Genomic DNA, 23091 nt, shown 5'->3' with positions numbered 1-23091 from the left:
TTCCCCGTTGGTTGAGTCGGATGGAAAATTACATCCTCCTAAACACTTTTTTTTGTTGGTCGAGTCAAATGGAAAATTACCTCGTTTTTTTTTTGTCAGATGAATATTACTGGCACGCGTAAGTTTTTGGAGCAGCTGCCTTTTAGTTTTATGTGGTTTAAACTGTTTTGCAGTATAATCTGATGATATACACAGTTACACATGTTCCAGCTCTCCATTCTCCACAGAACATATATGTACCTTTTCTATATCATTCCAGACTCCAAAATGACCAAAGCTCCACACCCTAGAAGTAAAACTTTAATCTTTACCTTCATCTTATACATGATTGGATACCGGAACTTAGTACTTCAGAGTAAAACACGATAAAGATGAGAAGCACGATGTTCTGCATTAATTTTCAAATCCAATATTTACACAGGGAAAAAGTAATCACAACGACCAAGTGAATGCCGGGACAAAAATATCTTACCTAATTTACAAAAATGTTGTGTAACGCTAATGTTAATACAACCAAGACTGGTCTCTTTATATACTAGGCTAACCAGCCACCATGGCTGATATGCTAGCTGGTGACAGTCTATATCTGCCACTGAAAGCGCATACATAAAGACATATTAAAAATTTATATTATCCTTACACGGATTGCCTTGGGAACCATTGAATGGAGTTCTTCAATCTTTTCCAAGCTCAACTTGTCGCCAGGCAAATTCAAATCTTCATAACACCAATCGTTTAAGCCCTTGTATACCTTCACTTGTGGACTAATCACAAGGAGATCAAGCTTAACTGCACTATTAACCAAATACTTTAAGAGCTCCTTTTCATGATAGTTACCCTGATAACCATTTATCTCTATTTCTCTAAGATTCATATGAGTGACTTCAGGTAGCTGTCTATCATGCACCTCTGACTGTCTGGTGAAGCTTGAGATGAATTGCTGAAAGAGAGTAGAAGCAACGTTAGATTAACACCATATCATCCGACCCCATAGGAAAACAAGTTACGAAAATATTACAATCGTTAACTTGAGTATGAACTCTTTATATCTGATAAAGAAGTCCAACCACAGAGAGATCAATTTGTACTATCATGCTTACGGCTAGCATAACATATAAGAAGCAGCGAGGATATTAATCTAATTAAGTTTTTAGTTTCATAATTTCCTGTTAATTATTGCAATGTGTAAGAGCAAGTCTAATGCTAAAGTTAAAATGGCTATAGCCATTCCTATATTTTTGGACCAAAAAGTAGTTTTTGGTCTAAAAATACAACTAGTGCTCCAATGCATAGTTCTAAAATAGGCCCAACTACATTCAAATCTTACTAACTTTTCACCAAACTCCCTAAACTTTAGTTGGTTGGACAATGTGGCAAGGAAGGCTATAGCTATCTTTAGTCCAAATATAGGACCAGCTATCCTTATGCATTTATTTATAGGATAAAGTATACTATGCATTGGAGTGATGATTTTGCATAATTAGTTCTATATTATAGCTATACAACCAATTATAGCTAAGCATTGGACTTGCTCTAAGTAAAATCATACCAACTTTATCTTATACCTCACTGTATTTACCTCAATATATATGATCGTTAGCCAATAAAAGATGGCTGTAAATTTCGACCCTAAATGAAGAATATCAATGTATTTGCATGCTAGAAAAGATTAAGAAAAAAAACAAGTAAATAGAATCCACCTGCCCCAGCCCCATGTAAACTTCTCTCCTTCAGCTGCATCCCCTCTTAAGTTACACAGTTAGGAGTTTAAGTTTAACGGGAAATTGGGGATAGTCCTGCTGTTATTAGTTTTTATACAATGTAATTATTAATGGGAGATATTTAACATTTAAGTTTTAACTCACATTTAATTGTAGGTTCTTCAAGAAAGGAGCGGCCTTCAATATGAAGGTTATCCACCCGAGCTTGTCTTCATCAAGGAATGGAAAGACAGTGAGTACCAAATGCTTAATGTTGATGAACGTAGGCACTCCTTCTGGCAACTGAAATGCCTGCAACAAATACAAAATGTATGTAATGAATAATTGATTCAGTTTAAAAGCCTAGCAGCAAAAACTGATCTTCATTTCCCTTCCCACCATGAGAAGGTCATGTATTCAAGTTTATTCTGAGCAATTTAACTACAATCTCTCAAGTTGAAGAACAATTTTTTTTACATGCAATTTCACTTACCAAATTCACACGTATCCAAACCATATTCAGAATCTTCAGTTGAGGTATATCATTAGCAAGTTGGGACAGTGCATAAATCGCACTTTCTACTCGGCTAGATCCACAAAAACAAAAATACACTTCAGCCAATTTCGGTACATGCTTGAACATAAAACGATCAATTTGACCGGTGTATTCAAATATCTCAAGATTCTCCGCATCAAGTTCAAAATAATTCAATCTGCAACAGCTTTTAATTGACAAGAATCTCAACCTAGAGCTTCTATTCGTTAGCTTAAAATTGACCAATTCAGTGCAACTCTTCAAAACCAATTTCTCGAGAAACGAACAATTGCATAGCATAATATCCAACTGTTGATCAGTGAGATTTACGTTTTGCAATTCCAATGTGACAAGAGAAGCAAGACTATTTGAAATAGAAAGAGAGTCAAGACTACACGATGCCAACTGTAAATGCTTAACGGAACATGCTTTTCCAGGAGAAATAAGAACGGCTAAAGGAAATGAGTATGCCCTTGGTACATCTGAAGTGACAAAACCAAAACCTCCCGTTAAATCAAGACTGATTTTCTCAACTCCCATCATAACCGCTCTACTAATCCAATTAGTAATATGAGATTCATGTTCATTCGAAAGAGGAAAGCTAATAACAATAGAATTCATCTTCGGACCCTTGCAACGCCGCTGCATAATGTGATCAACCCGCTCCACAAACTTATCCCTATGATCCTGCCTCACAAGAAAATACACATCTCTAGACTCCTCTGACAAGGACTCAAGTATATTCGAAACATCACAAACAATGTCCTTGTGCGTAGTCCATATCAACATCCAACTTTTCGACACAATACTAGTCCTCACTGCCTCCTTAAACGACAACAATGATATAAACTGGGAAACAATGTCATCAGGGAGTTCCGAAATAACATCATTGTTTTTCTGTCATTCAACAAAGAAACATAACAACATCTCATACACACATGCTCGAACCATTTGCTGGGGACATGTTAAGCAATTTATGATTTTCCGGCCGTTAGATGAATAAACATGTTTAAAAAAATACTCCCTCCGTTTCAATTTACATGTCCACTTTTAAGAAAAAATTTTGTTTCGAATTACTTGTCCACATCAACTTTCAATGCAAATGTATATTTCCAAAGTCAATTCTACTCCACATATCTCTTATTTATATTTCCTAGATCAATCCCACTCCATATATTTTGTTCATTTAATGCAATTAATTTGTGAACATCCACTTTTCTTAAATTGTGTGATTTTTTTAAAGTGGACATCTAATTTGAAACGGAGAGAGTATTATAATCCTGGCAATTAAAAATCATAAACTACTTAACATGAATTTTAAGGAGATGATAGCTACCATTAATTTGAGAGATTTCTGCTGCTGACCCATCTTGCATAACATCAAATTCTTGTAATCCTAAATCAAGAAAACAACAGGGGCAAAACACAGATCAAACTAGACAAGATTAATGAGATAATCAAACACAGATCAAGAAACGTACCGTCAAAACTTTCTGTGGATCAATTGATCAAACCTTCAGCACCCCAGATCATAATTATGTGTATACATTAAACTATCTCTATGTCTTTATAGTTTTTAAGTGTGTTTTGTTTTGTGATACCCAATGTCATAGAATAAGGTTCTCTGCCCACAGCACAGCATAGAACTCCTCTTCGTAATATATAGGGCCTGTTTGGGAAGAGCTTTTGACCCGTTCTTTCAAAAATTAAAAGCACTCGCGAGAAGTTAAGAATAGTAAACTTTATTAACTTATTTATTTCTCATTTTTTCATTTTTATTTTATTTTTTTTAATTTAAGTAAGAAATTACTTCTTTAAGTTAACCCAAACGGTTACATAGTCTATTGGCAAAAAAAATAATTGACACATGGATAAGAAATATGAATAATGTGTCTAATAGATCATTCTTTTTCGTTATATCGGATATATTTGATCGATCTTAGCATATATGTGATAAGATTTCAAATCATCTATTATCCTATTAAAATAATATATTTTATTTATAATAAATTGAAATAGTAATAATAGATATTTTTTGATTATAGTCAATCATAACAATATTTGTGACAAATTTTATCTGATTTTTATATGTTCAATTTAGTCAAAAAAATTTAACCAAAAACATTGAAGATATTCACGTAGAACTATTACACGTGAGAGGAAAAACGATGTAGCTTTACGGTATAGTTAATACAGATTTTAAAATATTTTTCTGGATTGCATAATTTCTAATATAGGGATAAGAAAAATAAAAAATTGAAAAGTCTTATTTTTATAAAATAAAATTTTGAAAAATTGTATTTTTGCAAAAAGAAGTATTTGTGAAAATCCTGTTGGATACACCTAGGGATGAGCAAAACTGAACCGGAACTGAAAAACCGAACCAAACCGTATAAATTCAGTCCGGTTCGGTTCCAATTTTTTCATAATTTCGGTCTGTTCGGTTCTTCGGTCCGGACCGAATTAAATTTCGGTTCGGTCCGTTTCTTTGAAAAAAACATTCAGTTCTGAACCGAATAGACCGAACTTTTTATATGAATTCAATTCTTCGTGTGTTTTCTATTTATTTGTTCTTTATACTGTAATGTAAGCTAGTTGTCTAGATTTTACATTCAAAACGACGATGCCATTTCATTGTAATGCAACTGCAGCTTTAGTTGGAGACATTCTTACACACATTGTTCTTCACTGCAGACCTTGTAAGAGTATAATACTCCAAGAGGAACCAGTCACCCGATGTCCACACCGCAGTGTCGTCCTCGATAATTGCTCCAATCTAATTTTGAAGGGGTTTTAATTGATTTCGTAGAGAAACTGCAGGACAGTAAATGACTTGTAACTGTAATTTGGATGAGAGGAAAACATGGGATAGTAACTGATCTTAAGCACAATATTGTCCTGTACAACATGTATACGAATGGCAGTTTTTAGTTTTAAAAAACACTTCCACCTGTCTATCACATCTTCCATTTATTTTATTATGATTTAGTGGTGTAAGATTAGGTTTCCAAATACTCCAATAATCTTGTACTCCAAGCAGCCCAATTCTATAAATATATACATGCATAATGAATTTTGACGGAAAACAGATAAAGAGATCGACCTCTACAAACATATACTAGATACGAAGGGAATTGCTTTGAAGAGACTACAAAAGCTGCTTAACTAACCATGTCGGTCATATTATAGAAACTACAGTCTATATCTATCTATACTTTTTTAAGAGACAATTATGAAATTTTAAATAGAAAGATTTTCTTTTCAACACAAGTGATCATCAAAACACAGTACTAACTAATGGAATCAGACAAAAAGAACTGCTCTTGGCTGTTGCCATTAGAAAAACATTTCACGATAACATATAAAGCTGGTAGCATAAGAGCAACTCCAACCCAACACCAAAACACAGAATGGTATCACTTTTAGTGTAAAAGTTACTCTAATGCAACATCAAAATGGTGTTAAAATTACACTAAATGAATTGGTTGACACCAAATTTGGTGTCAAGTGTTCATTTGGTGTAATTTTTACACCAGATTTGGAGTTTTTAAAAATGCCTACTATAACTTCGTACTGATGAGACAAAACAAATTTATTCTTTTTATGTCTCATTACACTTATTTTATCTTATGTTTTTTATTTTTCAATCATAATCATTATAAATTTTCTTCTTTACTATTTAATTCACATTTTTTATTTATTCCAAAATTTTAATAAATTTATATTCTTGTATAAAAAATTAAATAATTAAGTTGTTCTCTTGAATTGGTTGATATATATATATATAATTATTTGAGATCCTTGTTTAGTTAACTTGTTAAAATTTTATGTTAAGTAATGATATTGATAAATATTGATATAAATAATTTAAAAAGTGAAGAATATTCCATTTTATATGTAAAAAGATTCTTTTTTGGTTAGGATATGGTGTTGATGGTTTGGAGTGAAATTTTGAAATGGTATAATTTTCACATCAAAATGGTGTTAAAATTACACCATTTTGGTGTTATGGGTTGGAGATGGTCTAACCTTGACGAGCCTTAAAACAAGGTCGCATAAGACCATCGTCTGTCACCACTTCATATGAAGGGTGTGACATTTGGAAGAACTCTGGCTTCCTTGATGATACAATAACGTACACAAGAACATAAGAGTTCATACTAAGTTAAATACACAAGTGTCTCTTCAATACTCTTAAATTTAGTATACGGGCAAATGATTTCCATAGCACCAAATGGAGGATAACCATGAAGAAGCATATACTTGTTTAACAAATAACCTAAATTCATAAAAATCACATAGAAGCATAAAAAGAGCTTGTCTGTTTTCTAATTTTTTTAAGTGCCACATTACAATTTGTCAAGCAATGCAGTATAATTGTAATTTCTAGTAAGAGGCTTCATTGTATGAAGATATAAGAATAATAATCTGGCTACCATCGACACTTCCAGATTACAACATAACAGAGCTTAAAAATAAGGTTACAGGGAAATTATGCAACAGAATAAATAGTAGAACATACAACAGGATCTTAATACCAACCATGTCAAATAGATCTCTCCCACCCATATCATTAGGAAGAAATCTATTGAATGAGTGCTGCATCATCTTGTCGGTGTAATGATAATCCGAGTTGGTAATAAGCAGGAGCGTCTTAACAGCCTATTAGAACAAAAATTGTGTGTTCTTAAAATGATGTCTTCATCATACTTTAAAAAAGAATAAATCTAATTTATTTTTTGAATGTCATGTGCTAAAACTCGACGGAATACAGCTGTATACCTTCTTTTGATCCAAAAATGCCAAAGGCAGCTCAAAATCAGGTTCAACAAGAAGTTCAGGCTTCGACATTATCTCCCTCTATAAATGCAGAGGGTTAGTTCTTAGTTCATGTTCTTTGTAGGGAACACCGAAAACCAAATGCTGACATTACCTTGAGTCGTCCTTCCACATGAGCCCTGAAGAGAGCCTTATCAACGGCTTGAAATTTTTGGTGTTAGTAACACTTTAGCATATAATCATAAGTTTGGGGGGGGGGGGGGGGGGGGGGGGGGTGGGGACTCAAGTTGTCCAAGATCTGGTGACATAATTCCTTCATCCAATCTATCGACCATCTGAAAGTAAATTGCACAAGTAGCCACATTGAAGCGGAGAAATCAGCTAACTGATGATACAATATAAATGTTCCAACATCAAAAACTTAAAATCATAATACATATACATATATATATATATGAGTAAAGTTCTATGGAGACCACTTTTTTTGAAGACCGTGGAGACCGTTTATGTTCTGCAAGTAAAATATTGCATAAAAATATTACAAAATACTGCAGAATACATTATTTTGTGAAGAAATATCACCAATTCATTAAAATTATTGATGAACATCTATGTTTAATAAGTAGAATGTGTATGTTCTGCAAATTGAACAAATGTTCTGCAAATTGAACAAATGTTCTGCAGGATAAAATATTATATAATATTCTACATGCAGAACATATATGATATTAAAGATTTTAAATGATATAATGATCTTTATACAATATGATTTGCAAAATTATGAGTTTTTCAATATTTTTATGCATATTTTACTTGCAAAACATAAACGGTCTCCACGGTCTCCAAAAAAAGTGGTCTCCATAGAACTTTACTCATATATATATATATATATATATATATATATATATATATATATATATAGGAGCTCTTCCTTTATGCACAAAATCTCTTGAAGCCTTATGAAGTAGTTGTTCAAGCCAAGATAAAAAAAACATTGTAAAGCCCAGAAGAACGATCACTGAGCAACCCAGAGATGAAAGTAAAAAGAACAAAACTGCTGAAAACAAAATCATTTGGGCCAAGCTATCCGCTGAATAATTTTCCAGGATATGGTATTAAAGCTAATTGGATCATGAAATATCCTCCTAAGAAATATCAGAAGTTGCAAGACCTTACTGAACACTTGGAAGAACTCCACAATACAAAAAGAGCAATCTGAGTCTTACATTGTAAATGCAATTGGATATTAGCAATAACAGGCAAAATAAGACCATGAATTATTCTTAATAAAATTAGGAACATGAAGAGACCCAGCTCGGTTTGATCTTAGGATACAAGGTTGATTGCAAAACCCAAGTTAACTGTTGGAACATCTCGACCTCTTAAAACAAAGAAGATATACTTTTATACAGCGGTATACAGTGAGGGGAAACATACCTGCATATAAGCCAATGCTTCTGAAACAGAGAATAGAGTATAGAGAAATTCCCATCTACTCCTTACGCAGATCTACAAGCTCCCTCCCATACAACTCACTTCCATGCTAAAATTTAAAACGCACTATAGTAAACACAGCTTTATGGGATGCCATATTGGGATGCCAAATTGGGACCAAATTGGGACCACAAATGAAATCGATACCCTACTTTATGGGATGCCAACTTTTGGCACCACATTTGACACCCCATGCCCACTCATTTGGCACCCCAACGGCATCACTCAAGTCCAATGGAGTGCTAAGTGCTAACAAGGGTGCCAAACCACGTCATGCCACATGGCGTTGGCACCCTCCATTGGAGTTGCTCTAAGAGGTAATGGCCGATGGGGCAATACAGGCTTAGACTGATAACAGGCAGTAATGAATCCTAATGTGTTTTGGACGTACACATCTTGCAGGTAAGGATAGACAAAGCTTGTGTAACAAATATTAAAAGTCTGCATTTTTAACAGCTAGAACTCTGAGGTAGCTGCTTACTAAAGTAATATGAAGGATAGTTTCAAGACCATGACTAAAAATGATCGACAGCATAGGCTTATTAAACTTCGCATACATGAAACCCTAGTAACAAAGCTAAGCAGTTACTATTACTAGTGTATACTTTTCTAGTTGAAACCCTGTTATCATCTAGGCAATGAAAAGACTTCTCAAGTCCTATAAACTACGAGTAGAGATGGACAGGTGGCACATTTAGTAGGAAAACAAAGGCACAAAAACACATGTAGCATTTAACTGCAGAATTTTTGAATTACATGAGACATACCAATAGTACAAAGTACACTTTAAAATAAAGACAAGGCCTTCAGTGTTTCGATAAAACATGACTCAGCAAACTATCACGAACGCATACTTTGACGAACTCGGGATCACTTGCATCTCTCATTGAACAATTTCATTAATTAGCCTACGACCATTGTATCCTCCCGTCGTCATCTTCTCTTGGATGGTACCTTATTTCGGCAAAAGATCAGGAGGTGCAACCCACAGGGAACAATGTGAAGTATAATCTAGACCATCCCAGTTTCTAAGTCCGGATGAATAAGATATCAACAGTTGACCATTCTCAAAAGAATAAACATAACAGGTGTTATCTTTTAGGTAGTATATCTTGTTGGTTGATACTCGATAATAATCTATGGTATCCACATAAACAGAAAATCCGTCAAGGAACAAAGAACGATCACCTAAGTCTTTTAGAGGAACCCATAGTTTTTGTGACCAATCATAGCTTGAAAGAAAATGTTTGCGAACTTTGATGTCATAATACATAAGCATGAGCTCCCCATCTAAGTCGAAGAATCTGTAAATGCCCGCATAATACATTGGAGTCAAAAAGGAGTGAACTTTTAATTCCTTGGAAGCAATGTCATAGGATGCAAGTCGTTGATGGTAACAGAGAAAATAGAAAACTCCTCGAATGAACACAACATTTTTCTCGCCCGGCTCCAAAGCCTCTTCAAATTGAAAATCAGTACTAGTCCATTGTGTATCACCGTGGCGAAAAATCCCAATGGACCAATGGCGCCGATTATCGGAAACATGGAGAGCTAAAAACACACAATCTGGAGAAGCAGGGCAGGTGGACACAGCTTCTAAAACTCTAAAACAAGATTGGGCAGGGGGATGGTTAAACTGAGGGAGTCTAGTGGCCTTATTAGTTAAAATACAGACCAATAAAAAATGTGTGCAAGTACTATCAATAGAAAACCAAGACAAAAGCAAATACCCATCAAGATAATTAGTTGATCTCATTAGTTGCATACGAGATAAATCAAAAAACTTATTCAATTGAATACCTCCGGAAATAATTGGTTGCTCTTCATCAATATTGTTGGGTTCATACAAATCATATGAGACCTTCTTAAGATCTGGGTATCGAGAAAGAAATAACAACCAAGGTAAAACATCACCAGCTCTTTTTTGATGCTCAGCTGCTAGCCAACTCTTGCAAACACTGCTGAATCGAACATGGTCTCCCCAGTAAAGCTTCTTTTTTATCTCTCCCAACAAATCCAAATCAAGATCTGCCCATGATTTCAATTTTTTTGAACATTGCTTCATCTCAATACATTTCCCAGTCTTCTTCTTCTCCTCTTTATCTTTTTTCGTGCACCTCTTCATTCTTCTTGCCCGTTACCACAAGGATTTTTTGATCTTTTCTAGAGGATGTGCCTGTGTGCGTTTATATATAGCCTTTATTTTATTCCGAGATCTAATCTGATTCGGTATTTCGATCGTAATATACCGAATCAGATTTGAAAAGGATTTCAGTTTTAGTTCAAATCTGATTCGGTATATTACGTATTCTAGTTCTAATTTGATTCGGTGTATTTAACGGGAATTTTTACAAATACTTTTCTTTTGCAAAAATATAGTTTTCAAAATTTTATTTTATAAAAATAAGATTTTTAATTTTTTTTTATTTTTCCTACCCATATATTAAAAATTATGCAATCTGGAAAAATCTTTTAAAATCTGTATTAACTATACCGGAAAGCTACATCGTCTTCCCTCTCACGTGTAATGTTTTCTACGATTTTGGTTAAAAATTGTTGACTAAATTAGACATATAAAATATTATATAAAATTTGTCACAAATATTGTGATCTGATATGATTGACTATGATCTAAAAATTTATCTATCTGTTATTATTATTTCAAATTATTTTAAATAAAATATATTATTTTAATATGATAACAGATAATTTGAAATATATGTCCCGCACATCTACCGAAATCGATGAAACATATCCAATATTATGAGAACGAATGATCTATTGGACATATTATTCATATTTCCTATCCACATGTCAATTCAATTTTTCGCCAAGGACATGCAGGGAAAAAAGATTTTTTTGTCATTTAATTTATTGTGTATTTAGAAATTTACCAAATAACTATAAATTTTATTATTTTACTCATTGATGTCAGGTTTGGATAATTTTTTGCCACTAAAATTAGGTTCGGTTTTGATTATTAGCATTATATCAATTATTTGTAATATTATTAAAATATAGTGGTAATTTGTAATATTTTGATGATTTGATATATTTATATATCTTTATATATAGTACTTTTTATGTACCCAAGATCGTTTACCTTGTGTCATAAGAGTTTGACACGCATTTTACGGCTTCTAAAAGATGTAGTTTCATAAATATTATTTATCTATAACTTTATAATAAAATATTAGTACATGCATGATTTAAAAAGAATAAATTTATTAACATTAGTTCAAGTATATAAATTTTTATATTTAATAAAAATAAAAATAAAAATGTAAAATAAAATTATGAAAGGCAATTGAAATACACTAATTGTTTTCATCATACATTTTTTTTGTTAGTGTTTAAAGAGAAATTATTAAAATACATGTATTTAAAAATAGAATATTAGAAATAAGTTTTAAAAATTAATTAATTTTTTTATAAGGTCTAGTTACTCGTAAATGAAATCTATTTTTTTAAAAAAATTCAATTTCTAATATTTATAAAAATATCGGGTGAAATTTAGAAAATATATTTGATAAATGAACACACATGCACAACTTTCGTTATATTGAGAAATGGTTCTAGATGTCACGAGGAGAGGTTTTCAAACGTTACTTTATAGTAGTACTACACGATGTTGGGTTTATACGTGCTATCCATTTTTTCCAAATATGATATTTAAGCATTATTTACTCAAATTATGTTCGGACCAATCTCGTATCTTTTATCATCATGAAATTATAAGAATATGAAAAATAGCATAAGTCACTAAAAATAATAAAATAACATAATAATATATATTATTTCAGTTATTGAAGTATGTCATAATTAAAAGATAATTTTCGATATTATAATAACATTTGATTTGGAAGAATAATAATTTTTATAAATTTATTTAATTAGATATCACCTGAAAATAAAATAAAGGAAGAGTTAAAATATAAAACATAATAATCAAATAAGGAGCAGTAGTAATTGTTAATTTTTTAAAAAAAAACCGCTTGTTAAAATTAGTGCAATCGACCTCAAACAGTGAGAATTATGTATAATCATAAATCAATGCTGCGATTTAAGTCCTCATTTAATTCATTCAAAGGAGTTAAAGGTAAATTCAGTAAACTGCACGAAGTAAAAACGTAGTGTATTTAGCAATACCCTTATTTTATTCCGAGATCTAATCTGATTCGGTATTTCGATCGTAATATACCGAATCAGATTTGAAAAGGATTTCAGTTTTAGTTCAAATCTGATTCGATATATTACGTATTCTAGTTCTAATTTGATTCGGTGTATTTAACGGGAATTTTTACAAATACTTTTCTTTTGCAAAAATATAATTTTCAAAATTTTATTTTATAAAAATAAGATTTTTAAATTTTTTTTTATTTTTCCTACCCATATATTAAAAATTATGCAATCTGGAAAAATCTTTTAAAATCTGTATTAACTATACCGGAAAGCTACATCGTCTTCCCTCTCACGTGTAATATTTTCTACGATTTTGGTTAAAAATTGTTGACTAAATTAGACATATAAAACATTATATAAAATTTGTCACAAATATTGTGATCTGATATGATTGACTATGATCTAAAAATTTATCTATCTGTTATTATTATTTCAAATTATTTTAAATAAAATATATTATTTTAATATGATAACAGATAATTTGAAATATATGTCCCGCACATCTACCGAAATCGATCAAACATATCCAATATCATGAGAACGAATGATCTATTGGACATATTATTCATATTTCCTATCCACATGTCAATTAAATTTTTCGCCAAGGACATGCAGGGAAAAAAGATTTTTTTTGTCATTTAACTTATTGTGTATTTAGAAATTTACCAAATAACTATAAATTTTATTATTTTACTTATTGATGTCAGGTTTGGATAATTTTTTACCACTAAAATTAGGTTCGGTTTTGATTATTAGCATTATATCAATTATTTGTAATATTATTAAAATATAGTGGTAATTTGTAATATTTTGATGATTTGATATATTTATATATCTTTATATATAGTACTTTTTATGTACCCAAGATCGTTTACCTTGTGTCATAAGAGTTTGACACGCATTTTACGGCTTCTAAAAGATGTAGTTTCATAAATATTATTTATCTATAACTTTATAATAAAATATTAGTACATGCATGATTTAAAAAGAATAAATTTATTGACATTAGTTCAAGTATATAAATTTTTATATTTAATAAAAATAAAAATAAAAATGTAAAATAAAATTATGAAAGGCAATTGAAATACACTAATTGTTTTCATCATACATTTTTTTTGTTAGTGTTTAAAGAGAAATTATTAAAATACATGTATTTAAAAATAGAATATTAGAAATAAGTTTTAAAAATTAATTAATTTTTTTATAAAGTCTAGTTACTCGTAAATGAAATCTATTTTTTAAAAAAAATTCAATTTCTAATATTTATAAAAATATCGGGTGAAATTTAGAAAATATATTTGATAAATGAACACACATGCACAACTTTCGTTATATTGAGAAATGGTTCTAGATGTCACGAGGAGAGGTTTTCAAACGTTACTTTATAGTAGTACTACACGATGTTGGGTTTATACGTGCTATCCATTTTTTCCAAATATGACATTTGAGCATTATTTACTCAAATTATGTTCGGACCAATCTCGTATCTTTTATCATCATGAAATTATAAGAATATGAAAAATAGCATAAGTCACTAAAAATAATAAAATAACATAATAATATATATTATTTCAGTTATTGAAGTATGTCATAATCAAAAGATAATTTTCGATATTATAATAACATTTGATTTGGAAGAATAATAATTTTTATAAATTTATTTAATTAGATATCACCTGAAAATAAAATAAAGGAAGAGTTAAAATATAAAACATAATAATCAAATAAGGAGCAGTAGTAATTGTTAATTTTTTTTAAAAAAACCGCTTGTTAAAATTAGTGCAATCGACCTCAAACAGTGAGAATCAATATACTTATATAAAGGAGAAGCGAGGGGCGTGTAGGTGGCGCCTTTTAGATAGGTCCGTTCTATTTTTCTAATTTTCCGGAATTTTTGGGTGAAAGATATAAAAAAAAATTGTTTCAGATTCATTGATATGGTATATATCTTGGCATAAATTAATCTGATTCTGTTTCAGATTATTTATGGAATATAATAAATTGAAAGTATTAGTCTGATTTTATTTCAGATTATTTATGGAATATAGTAGCTTGCAAGTTTTTTAATCTGATTCTATTTCAGATTATTTGATTATGGAAAAGAGTAGCGCACAAGTTTCTCGCCACCTATAAATACCCTTATAGGTAGTAGGGTTTTGGATCATCTAAACACAACCTACACTGTCTCTCAATATCACAGTTAAGGGTGTGCATTCGGTTCGGTTAACCGAAAACCGAACCGAATAACCAAAATAATTTCGGTTCGGTTAATCGAAATTTATATTTCGGTTCGGTTTTCGGTAGCCAAATTTTCAATTTTCGGTTATCCGGTTTTTTAACCGCGGTTTCATAGAATTTCAGTTTCGGTTAACCGAAATAAATTCCGGTTTCGGTTAACCGAATGCACACCCCTAATTACAATGATATATGTTTGTTGGTGATTCTTTTATAATATTTGTTTTGGTCGTCGGACGTATTTGTTGTTGTTTGCAAGCTTACGATCTGTTTTATTGATGTCATCAGTCAGTATAGTCGTATGCTTTTTATATGCAGGTAGTGGTGCATATGTCTAAGAAGTAGTGTTTGGAAAAGTTAATGACAATGTTAGTCAAGAACAAAACTTTTCAAAAAGAAAAACACAATTAAAATTAAGATTCGTCGTGCTTTAAATCGTTAATTACATGTAGAAACTTATTATCATTTTTTCACATATGAATTATAGTCCAATTTTGCAATTTTAAAAATTAATATTGGTATTGCATCGAGATGTTTATAATATATAAAATTTATTTTATTTTATAAATATTAATTTTGAATCATTAATATAATTTTTATAAGTCGCCACAAATTGATTTTATTCTATAAATATTAATTTTGAATAATTAATGTAATTTTTATAGGCCGCCGCAACGCGCGGATTCTCAACTAGTTATGTATAATCATAAATCAATGCTGCGATTTAAGTCCTCATTTAATTCATTCAAAGGAGTTAAAGGTAAATTCAGTAAACTGCACGAAGTAAAAACGTAGTGTATTTAGCAATACCCTAAAATAAAGGCTATATATAAACGCACACAGGCACATCCTCCAGAAAAGATCAAAAAATCCTTGTGGTAACCGGCAAGAAGAATGAAGAGGTGCACGAAAAAAGATAAAGAGGAGAAGAAGAAGACTGGGAAATGTATTGAGATGAAGCAATGTTCAAAAAAATTGAAATCATGGGCAGATCTTGATTTGGATTTGTTGGGAGAGATAAAAAAGAAGCTTTACTGGGGAGACCATGTTCGATTCAGCAGTGTTTGCAAGAGTTGGCTAGCAGCTGAGCATCAAAAAAGAGCTGGTGATGTTTTACCTTGGTTGTTATTTCTTTCTCGATACCCAGATCTTAAGAAGGTCTCATATGATTTGTATGAACCCAACAATATTGATGAAGAGCAACCAATTATTTCCGGATGTATTCAATTGAATAAGTTTTTTGATTTATCTCGTATGCAACTAATGAGATCAAATAATTATCTTGATGGGTATTTGCTTTTGTCTTGGTTTTCTATTGATAGTACTTGCACACATTTTTTATTGGTCTGTATTTTAACCAATAAGGCCACTAGACTCCCTCAGTTTAACCATCCCCCTGCCCAATCTTGTTTTAGAGTTTTAGAAGCTGTTTCCACCTGCCCTGCTTCTCCAGATTGTGTGTTTTTAGCTCTCCATGTTTCCGATGATCGGCGCCATTGGTCCATTGGGATTTTTCGCCACGGTGATACACAATGGACTAGTACTGATTTTCAATTTGAAGAGGCTTTGGAGCCGGGCGAGAAAAATGTTGTGTTCATTCGAGGAGTTTTCTATTTTCTCTGTTACGATCAACGACTTGCATCCTATGACATTGCTTCCAAGGAATTAAAAGTTCACTCCTTTTTAACTCCAATGTATTATGCGGGCATTTACAGATTCTTCGGCTTAGATGGGGAGCTCATGCTTATGTATTATGACATCAAAGTTCGCAAACATTTTCTTTCAAGCTATGATTGGTCACAAAAACTATGGGTTCCTCTAAAAGACTTAGGTGATCGTTCTTTGTTCCTTGACGGATTTTCTGTTTATGTGGATACCATAGATTATTATCGAGTATCAACCAACAAGATATACTACCTAAAAGATAACACCTGCTATGTTTATTCTTTTGAGAATGGTCAACTGTTGATATCTTATTCATCCGGACTTAGAAACTGGGATGGTCTAGATTATACTTCACATTGTTCCCTGTGGGTTGCACCTCCTGATCTTTTGCCGAAATAAGGTACCATCCAAGAGAAGATGACGACGGGAGGATACAATGGTCGTAGGCTAATTAATGAAATTGTTCAATGAGAGATGCAAGTGATCCCGAGTTCGTCAAAGTATGCGTTCGTGATAGTTTGCCGAGTCATGTTTTATCGAAACACTGAAGGCCTTGTCTTTATTTTAAAGTGTACTTTGTACTATTGGTATGTCTAATGTAATTCAAAAATTCTGCAGTTAAATGCTACATGTGTTTTTGTGCCTTTGTTTTCCTACTAAATGTGCCACCTGTCCATCTCTACTCGTAGTTTATAGGACTTGAGAAGTCTTTTCATTGCCTAGATGATAACAGGGTTTCAACTAGAAAAGTATACACTAGTAATAGTAACTGCTTAGCTTTGTTACTAGGGTTTCATGTATGCGAAGTTTAATAAGCCTATGCTGTCGATCATTTTTAGTCATGGTCTTGAAACTATCCTTCATATTACTTTAGTAAGCAGCTACCTCAGAGTTCTAGCTGTTAAAAATGCAGACTTTTAATATTTGTTACACAAGCTTTGTCTATCCTTACCTGCAAGATGTGTACGTCCAAAACACAGGATACATCACTGCCTGTCATCAGTCTAAGCCTGTATTGCCCCATCGGCCATTACCTCTTAGAGCAACTCCAATGGAGGGCCAACGCCATGTGGCATGACGGGTTTGGCACCCTTGTTAGCACTTAGCACTCCATTGGACTTAAGTGATGCCATTGGGGTGCCAAATGAGTGGGCATGGGGTGTCAAATGTGGTGCCAAAAGTTGGCATCCCATAAAGTAGGGTATCGATTTCATTTGTGGTCCCAATATGGTCCCAATTTGGCATCCCAATATGGCATCCCATAAAGCTGTGTTTACTATAGTGCGTTTTAAATTTTAGCATGGAAGTGAGTTGTATGGGAGGGAGCTTGTAGATCTGCGTAAGGAGTAGATGGGAATTTCTCTATACTCTATTCTCTGTTTCAGAAGCATTGGCTTATATGCAGGTATGTTTCCCCTCACTGTATACCGCTGTATAAAAGTATATCTTCTTTGTTTTAAGAGGTCGAGATGTTCCAACAGTTAACTTGGGTTTTGCAATCAACCTTGTATCCTAAGATCAAACCGAGCTGGGTCTCTTCATGTTCCTGATTTTATTAAGAATAATTCATGGTCTTATTTTGCCTGTTATTGCTAATATCCAATTGCATTTACAATGTAAGACTCAGATTGCTCTTTTTGTATTGTGGAGTTCTTCCAAGTGTTCAGTAAGGTCTTGCAACTTCTGATATTTCTTGGGAGGATATTTCATGATCCAATTAGCTTTAATACCATATCCTGGAAAATTATTCAGCGGATAGCTTGACCCAAATGATTTTGTTTTCAGCAGTTTTGTTTTTTTTACTTTCATCTCTGGGTTGCTCAGTGATCGTTCTTCTGGGCTTTACAATGTTTTTTTTATCTTGGCTTGAACAACTACTTTATAAGGCTTCAAGGGATTTTGTGCATAAAGGAAGAGCTCCTATATATATATATATGTGTATATGTATATATGATTTTAAGTTTTTGATGTTGGAACATTTATATTGTATCATCAGTTAGCTGATTTCTCCGCTTCAATGTGGCTACTTGTGCAATTTACTTTCAGATGGTGGATAGATTGGATGAAGGAATTATGTCACCAGATCTTGGACAACTTGAGTCCCCCCCCCCCCCAAACTTATGATTATATGCTAAAGTGTTACTAACACCAAAAATTTCAAGCCGTTGATAAGGCTCTCTTCAGGGCTCATGTGGAAGGACGACTCAAGGTAATGTCAGCATTTGGTTTTCGGTGTTCCCTACAAAGAACATGAACTAAGAACTAACCCTCTGCATTTATAGAGGGAGATAATGTCGAAGCCTGAACTTCTTGTTGAACCTGATCCTGAGCTGCCTATGGCATTTTTGGATCAAAAGAAGGTATACAGCTGTATTCCGTCGAGTTTTAGCACATGACATAAGTAACTAGGAAACAAATAAACTCTAAACAAATCCAACTCAAAACTCTGCATAAGTAAAACTCAATGAAATAAGAAACACTCAAGAATTACCAAAGTACAGTGCATTCACATCACTCGACTGACTAACTAGGAAACAATATAACTCTAAACAAATCCAACTCAAAACTCTGCATAATTGAACTCAACAAAAATAAGAAACACTTAAGAATCACAAAGCACAGCGCAGAATAAAAGACAATGGACACGACTACAACCCAACTCGTCGAATCAGTTAAACAAATCATGACCCAACAGCAAAAACACAGGCACACATAATAGTATATACAGACGGGTGACTAAACGACATGGAAGATACCTTCGAATTTAAGTCACGGGTGGCTGGCTTCTCGTACTTGGAGAACCAGTCTGTTGAAGGACGCTTTTCCTCCTTAGCCTGCTTAGCCTGCCATATTGATACAATTTTTAAATAAATACACTATTGTAGTAAATAGTAATAATATTGCAGTAACAAATGCCAGTTGCGCCAAATTCAATTAAGCTAATTAATTCTCCCTAAATTACTTTAAACTTGGTTAATAATTCTAATTAATAACAAACAAATGGTTGCTACTAGGTGGGTGCATTCACAACACACGACTGACTAACTAGGAAACAAAAAAACTCTAAACAAATCCAACTCAAAACTCTGCATAACTGAAACTCAACGAAAATAAGAAAAACTCAAGAATCACAAAGCACAGGGCAGAAGAAAAGACAATGGACACGACTACAACCCAACTCGTCGACTCGGTTAAACATATCATGATGCAACAGCAAAAACGCAGGCATACAATTTTCAACAAACAAATGTCAAACAGAAACCGACAACTCAGAACTCTACAGGCGACTCGACATCAATGAGAACCACGAAAACCACAACTCGATTAACGACAATGACTCAACAAACACAGAACAGCAAACTCAGCTACTCTGTGCTTGCGCAACTCAGAACTCACTCGATTACATAAATCAACATGCAAATAACATTACAACCGAAGAAAAAAACTAAACCCCAAAGAACAACAAAGACTGACTAACTAGGAAACAAATAAACTCTAAACAAATCCAACTCAAAACTCTGCATAATTAAAACTCAATGAAAATAGGGAACACTCATAAATCACAAAAGCACAGTGCATCCACAACACTCGACTGACTAACTAGGAACCAAAAAACTCTAAATAAATCCAACTCAAAACTCTGCATAACTAAAACTCAACAAAAATAAGAAAAACTCAAGAATCACAAAGCACAGCGCAAAATAAAAGACAATAGACATGACTACAACCACTCGTCGACAACCTGATCAGTAGATATTACACAGCACCTCTGTTCTTTGTCCCTCTTGTCACGAAGCTGTCCCTTCACAATGTCCCACAGAGACTTCCTGCACCCTGTAAAGACTAAAGTGAGACCTATAGCACAGAATGACTGATTATAATTAAAGAATAAGGCTGTAATGTTACCTGAGGAGGACAAGGACGCACGCTTCTTGACAAACGTGTGGCCTGTTCCTGGTGAGGGCATGAATTTTTCAATTCCCTCTCCGATTTCAAAGTTTTCATCAGAAAAACAGCCGATAAGTCTCTCTTTGACTGGAGGCTTCTTGACTGGCTTTCCTGCAAGATCACTTAACATTACCTCACACACCAATTCCAGACAATTATAGGAGTAAATGCATAAAAAAGGGTTACAACAATAATACAATTCAATGCATAAAAAAGGGTTACAACAATAATACAATTCATAATCATACCTGTTGCCGCTGGGGGAGAGTGTGTGTGAGGCTTTTCTTCTTCTTTTAAAGAAGATTCCATCTTCTTGACTGGCTTTCCTGCGAGATCACGTAACATTACCTCAGACACCAATTACAGACAATTATAAGAGTAAATGAATAAAAAAGGGTTACAACAATAATACAATTGATAAGCATACCTGATGCCGCCGGGGGAGAGTGTGTGTGAGGCTTTTCTTCTTCTTTTAAAGAAGATTCCATCTTCTTGACTGGCTTTCCTGCAAGATCACCTAACATTACCTCAGACACCAATTACAGACAATTATAAGAGTAAATGAATAAAAAAGGGTTACAACAATAATACAATTTATAAGCATACCTGATGCCGCCGGGGGAGAGTGTGTGTGAGGCTTTTCTTCTTCTTTTAAAGAAGATTCCATCTTCTTGACTGGCTTTCCTGCAAGATCACCTAACATTACCTCAGACACCAATTACAGACAATTATAAGAGTAAATGAATAAAAAAGGGTTCCAACAATAATACAATTCATAAGCATACCTGATGCCGCCGGGGGAGAGTGTGTGTGAGGCTTTTCTTCTTCTTTTAAAGAAGATTCCATCTTCTTGACTTGCTTTTCTGCAAACATTACTTTACACACCAATTACAGACAATTATAGGAGTAAATGATAAAATTGGGATACAAGAATAATACAAATCATACCTGGGGGAGAGAGTGTGTACGGCTTCTTTTCTTTTTTCACTGGCTTCTTGACCGGATTTTCTGCAACATTACCTAACATTACTTCACACCAATTAATTCCCAAAACAGACACAATCACAACAGGCAGAAATAAATGCATAAAAAAGGGTTACAAGAAGAGTATAATGCATACCTGATGCCGCCATTTCTTCTTCTTTTTCAAGACATTCCATCTTCGGAGAGTGTGTGCGAGCCTTCTTTTCTTTCTCTTTTAAAGAACATTCCATTGTCGGAGAGTGTGTGTGAGGGTTTTTTTCTTTTTCCTTTTGAGGCGTCATCATCGTCGGAGAGAGTGTGTGTGTGAGAGAGAGACGAGAGAGAGTGTGTGTGTGTGTGAGAGAGAGAGACGAGAGAGTGATTTGCTAATATTATATTGATGAAATTCAGTTGTGTGCAGTTTGCTGAATTTACCTTCAACTCAATTAAATGAGGACTTAAATCACAGCATTGATTATACATAATTCTCACGATTACTTAAATTGAGGTCGATTGCACTAATTTACACGTCGATACACGGTACAATCGGATTTTTTAAAAAAAATTACTCCATTTCAAATTACATGTACACTTTAAAAAAGATCACATAGTTCAAGAAAAGTGGATTGTGAGAAAAAAATATGCATTAAGTCATTAATTGAATATAATATGTGGTGTAGGGTTGATCTTGGAAATATAAATTAGTAATGTGTGAAGGAGAGTTGATTTTGGAAATATAAATTTACATTAAAAGTTGAAATGGACAAGTATTTTGAAACAAATATTTTTTTCCAAAGTGGACATGTATTTTGAAACGGAGGGAGTAATAATTACAACTAGGCCTGTCAATGGATCGGGTTCGGATCGGATCAGCCTAAATCCATATCCATATTCATTTATTTTATCGGATTCGGATCGGATCGGATCGGGACCAAATTTTTTACAGGCCGATCTATATCCGGATCCATTAGGATCGCGGATCACGGATTGGATATCCGGATCCATTTAACTTTTTCTAATTCTTTTTCACTTAGATTTAAAAGTATTTTAAAAAAATTGTTGTCGGTGATTCTTCGAGTTCATGAAGGACAAGATTAAATGAGACATCATGATACAAGTAGCTTGATACATTTTCGCATTTTCATTTTGTAAGAAAAATCACAAATCGAGTGAGTAAAATACACAAAATGGTAGAATTTCTGGGATACTAGTACTAACTGCGGTACAAATTTTTTTCATGTAGAGGGCCATCATTATTAATGAGATAAGAACCAATAAAATTCAACACTTGAATACAAAATAGTTATTAGTTTACCTATTGTCACACCCTAAAAAATCCGTAATTAAAATAACTACTACAATTAATAATTATAATATATATTGTAATATATATATATATATATATATATATATATATATATATATATATATATAGAGAGAGAGAGAGAGAGAGAGAGAGAGAGAGAGAGAGAAACCAGCTCTGGACAGTTTTTTATCACAATTTTAACTACAGAAATCACTAATTTGTACATAACAAATCACTAATTTATATATAGCATATCTCGCGAATATAAAAATATATATACACAT

General features: G+C 32.9%; 2 protein-coding genes across 15 annotated transcripts; both read right to left on the bottom strand.

Annotated features, from left to right (window-relative positions):
* Positions 1-368: 368 nt before the first annotated feature.
* On the bottom strand, positions 369-3865 carry LOC108194386 (F-box protein At4g22280-like). Of its 2 annotated transcripts, XM_064081707.1 has the most exons (5): positions 3717-3865; positions 3572-3631; positions 2194-3132; positions 1866-2012; positions 369-940 (listed from the first exon to the last, which is right to left on the bottom strand). In XM_064081707.1, the coding sequence occupies exons 2-5, from the start codon at positions 3614-3616 to the stop codon at positions 626-628; spliced, it is 1446 nt and encodes a 481-aa protein (XP_063937777.1). In that variant the 5' UTR covers positions 3617-3631; positions 3717-3865; the 3' UTR covers positions 369-625. The 2 variants fall into 2 exon arrangements, with proteins under 2 accessions (XP_063937777.1, XP_017216825.2); XM_017361336.2 differs by having other exon boundaries at positions 3572-3862.
* On the bottom strand, positions 3572-21932 carry LOC108194257 (uncharacterized). 13 transcript variants are annotated; one of them, XM_064081716.1, is made up of 12 exons: positions 21659-21932; positions 21487-21567; positions 21324-21413; positions 21145-21234; positions 20966-21055; positions 20787-20864; positions 20497-20649; positions 20333-20424; positions 19347-19433; positions 7018-7095; positions 6778-6897; positions 3572-5049 (listed from the first exon to the last, which is right to left on the bottom strand). In XM_064081716.1, exons 1-12 carry the CDS (start codon positions 21804-21806, stop codon positions 5029-5031), a joined length of 1128 nt encoding a protein of 375 aa, XP_063937786.1. In that variant the 5' UTR covers positions 21807-21932; the 3' UTR covers positions 3572-5028. The 13 variants fall into 13 exon arrangements, with proteins under 13 accessions (XP_063937786.1, XP_063937778.1, XP_063937782.1 ...); XM_064081708.1 differs by lacking the exon at positions 3572-5049 and having other exon boundaries at positions 6537-6897; XM_064081712.1 differs by lacking the exon at positions 3572-5049 and having other exon boundaries at positions 6537-6897; positions 20966-21043.
* Between the last annotated feature and the right edge of the window lie 1159 nt (positions 21933-23091).

This window comes from Daucus carota, chromosome 7 (genome assembly GCF_001625215.2).
Source record: "Daucus carota subsp. sativus chromosome 7, DH1 v3.0, whole genome shotgun sequence".
Classification (NCBI taxonomy): domain Eukaryota; kingdom Viridiplantae; phylum Streptophyta; class Magnoliopsida; order Apiales; family Apiaceae; genus Daucus; species Daucus carota.
Note: the sequence above shows the minus strand (reverse complement) of the source record. Positions and strands in the feature narration are given on the sequence as shown.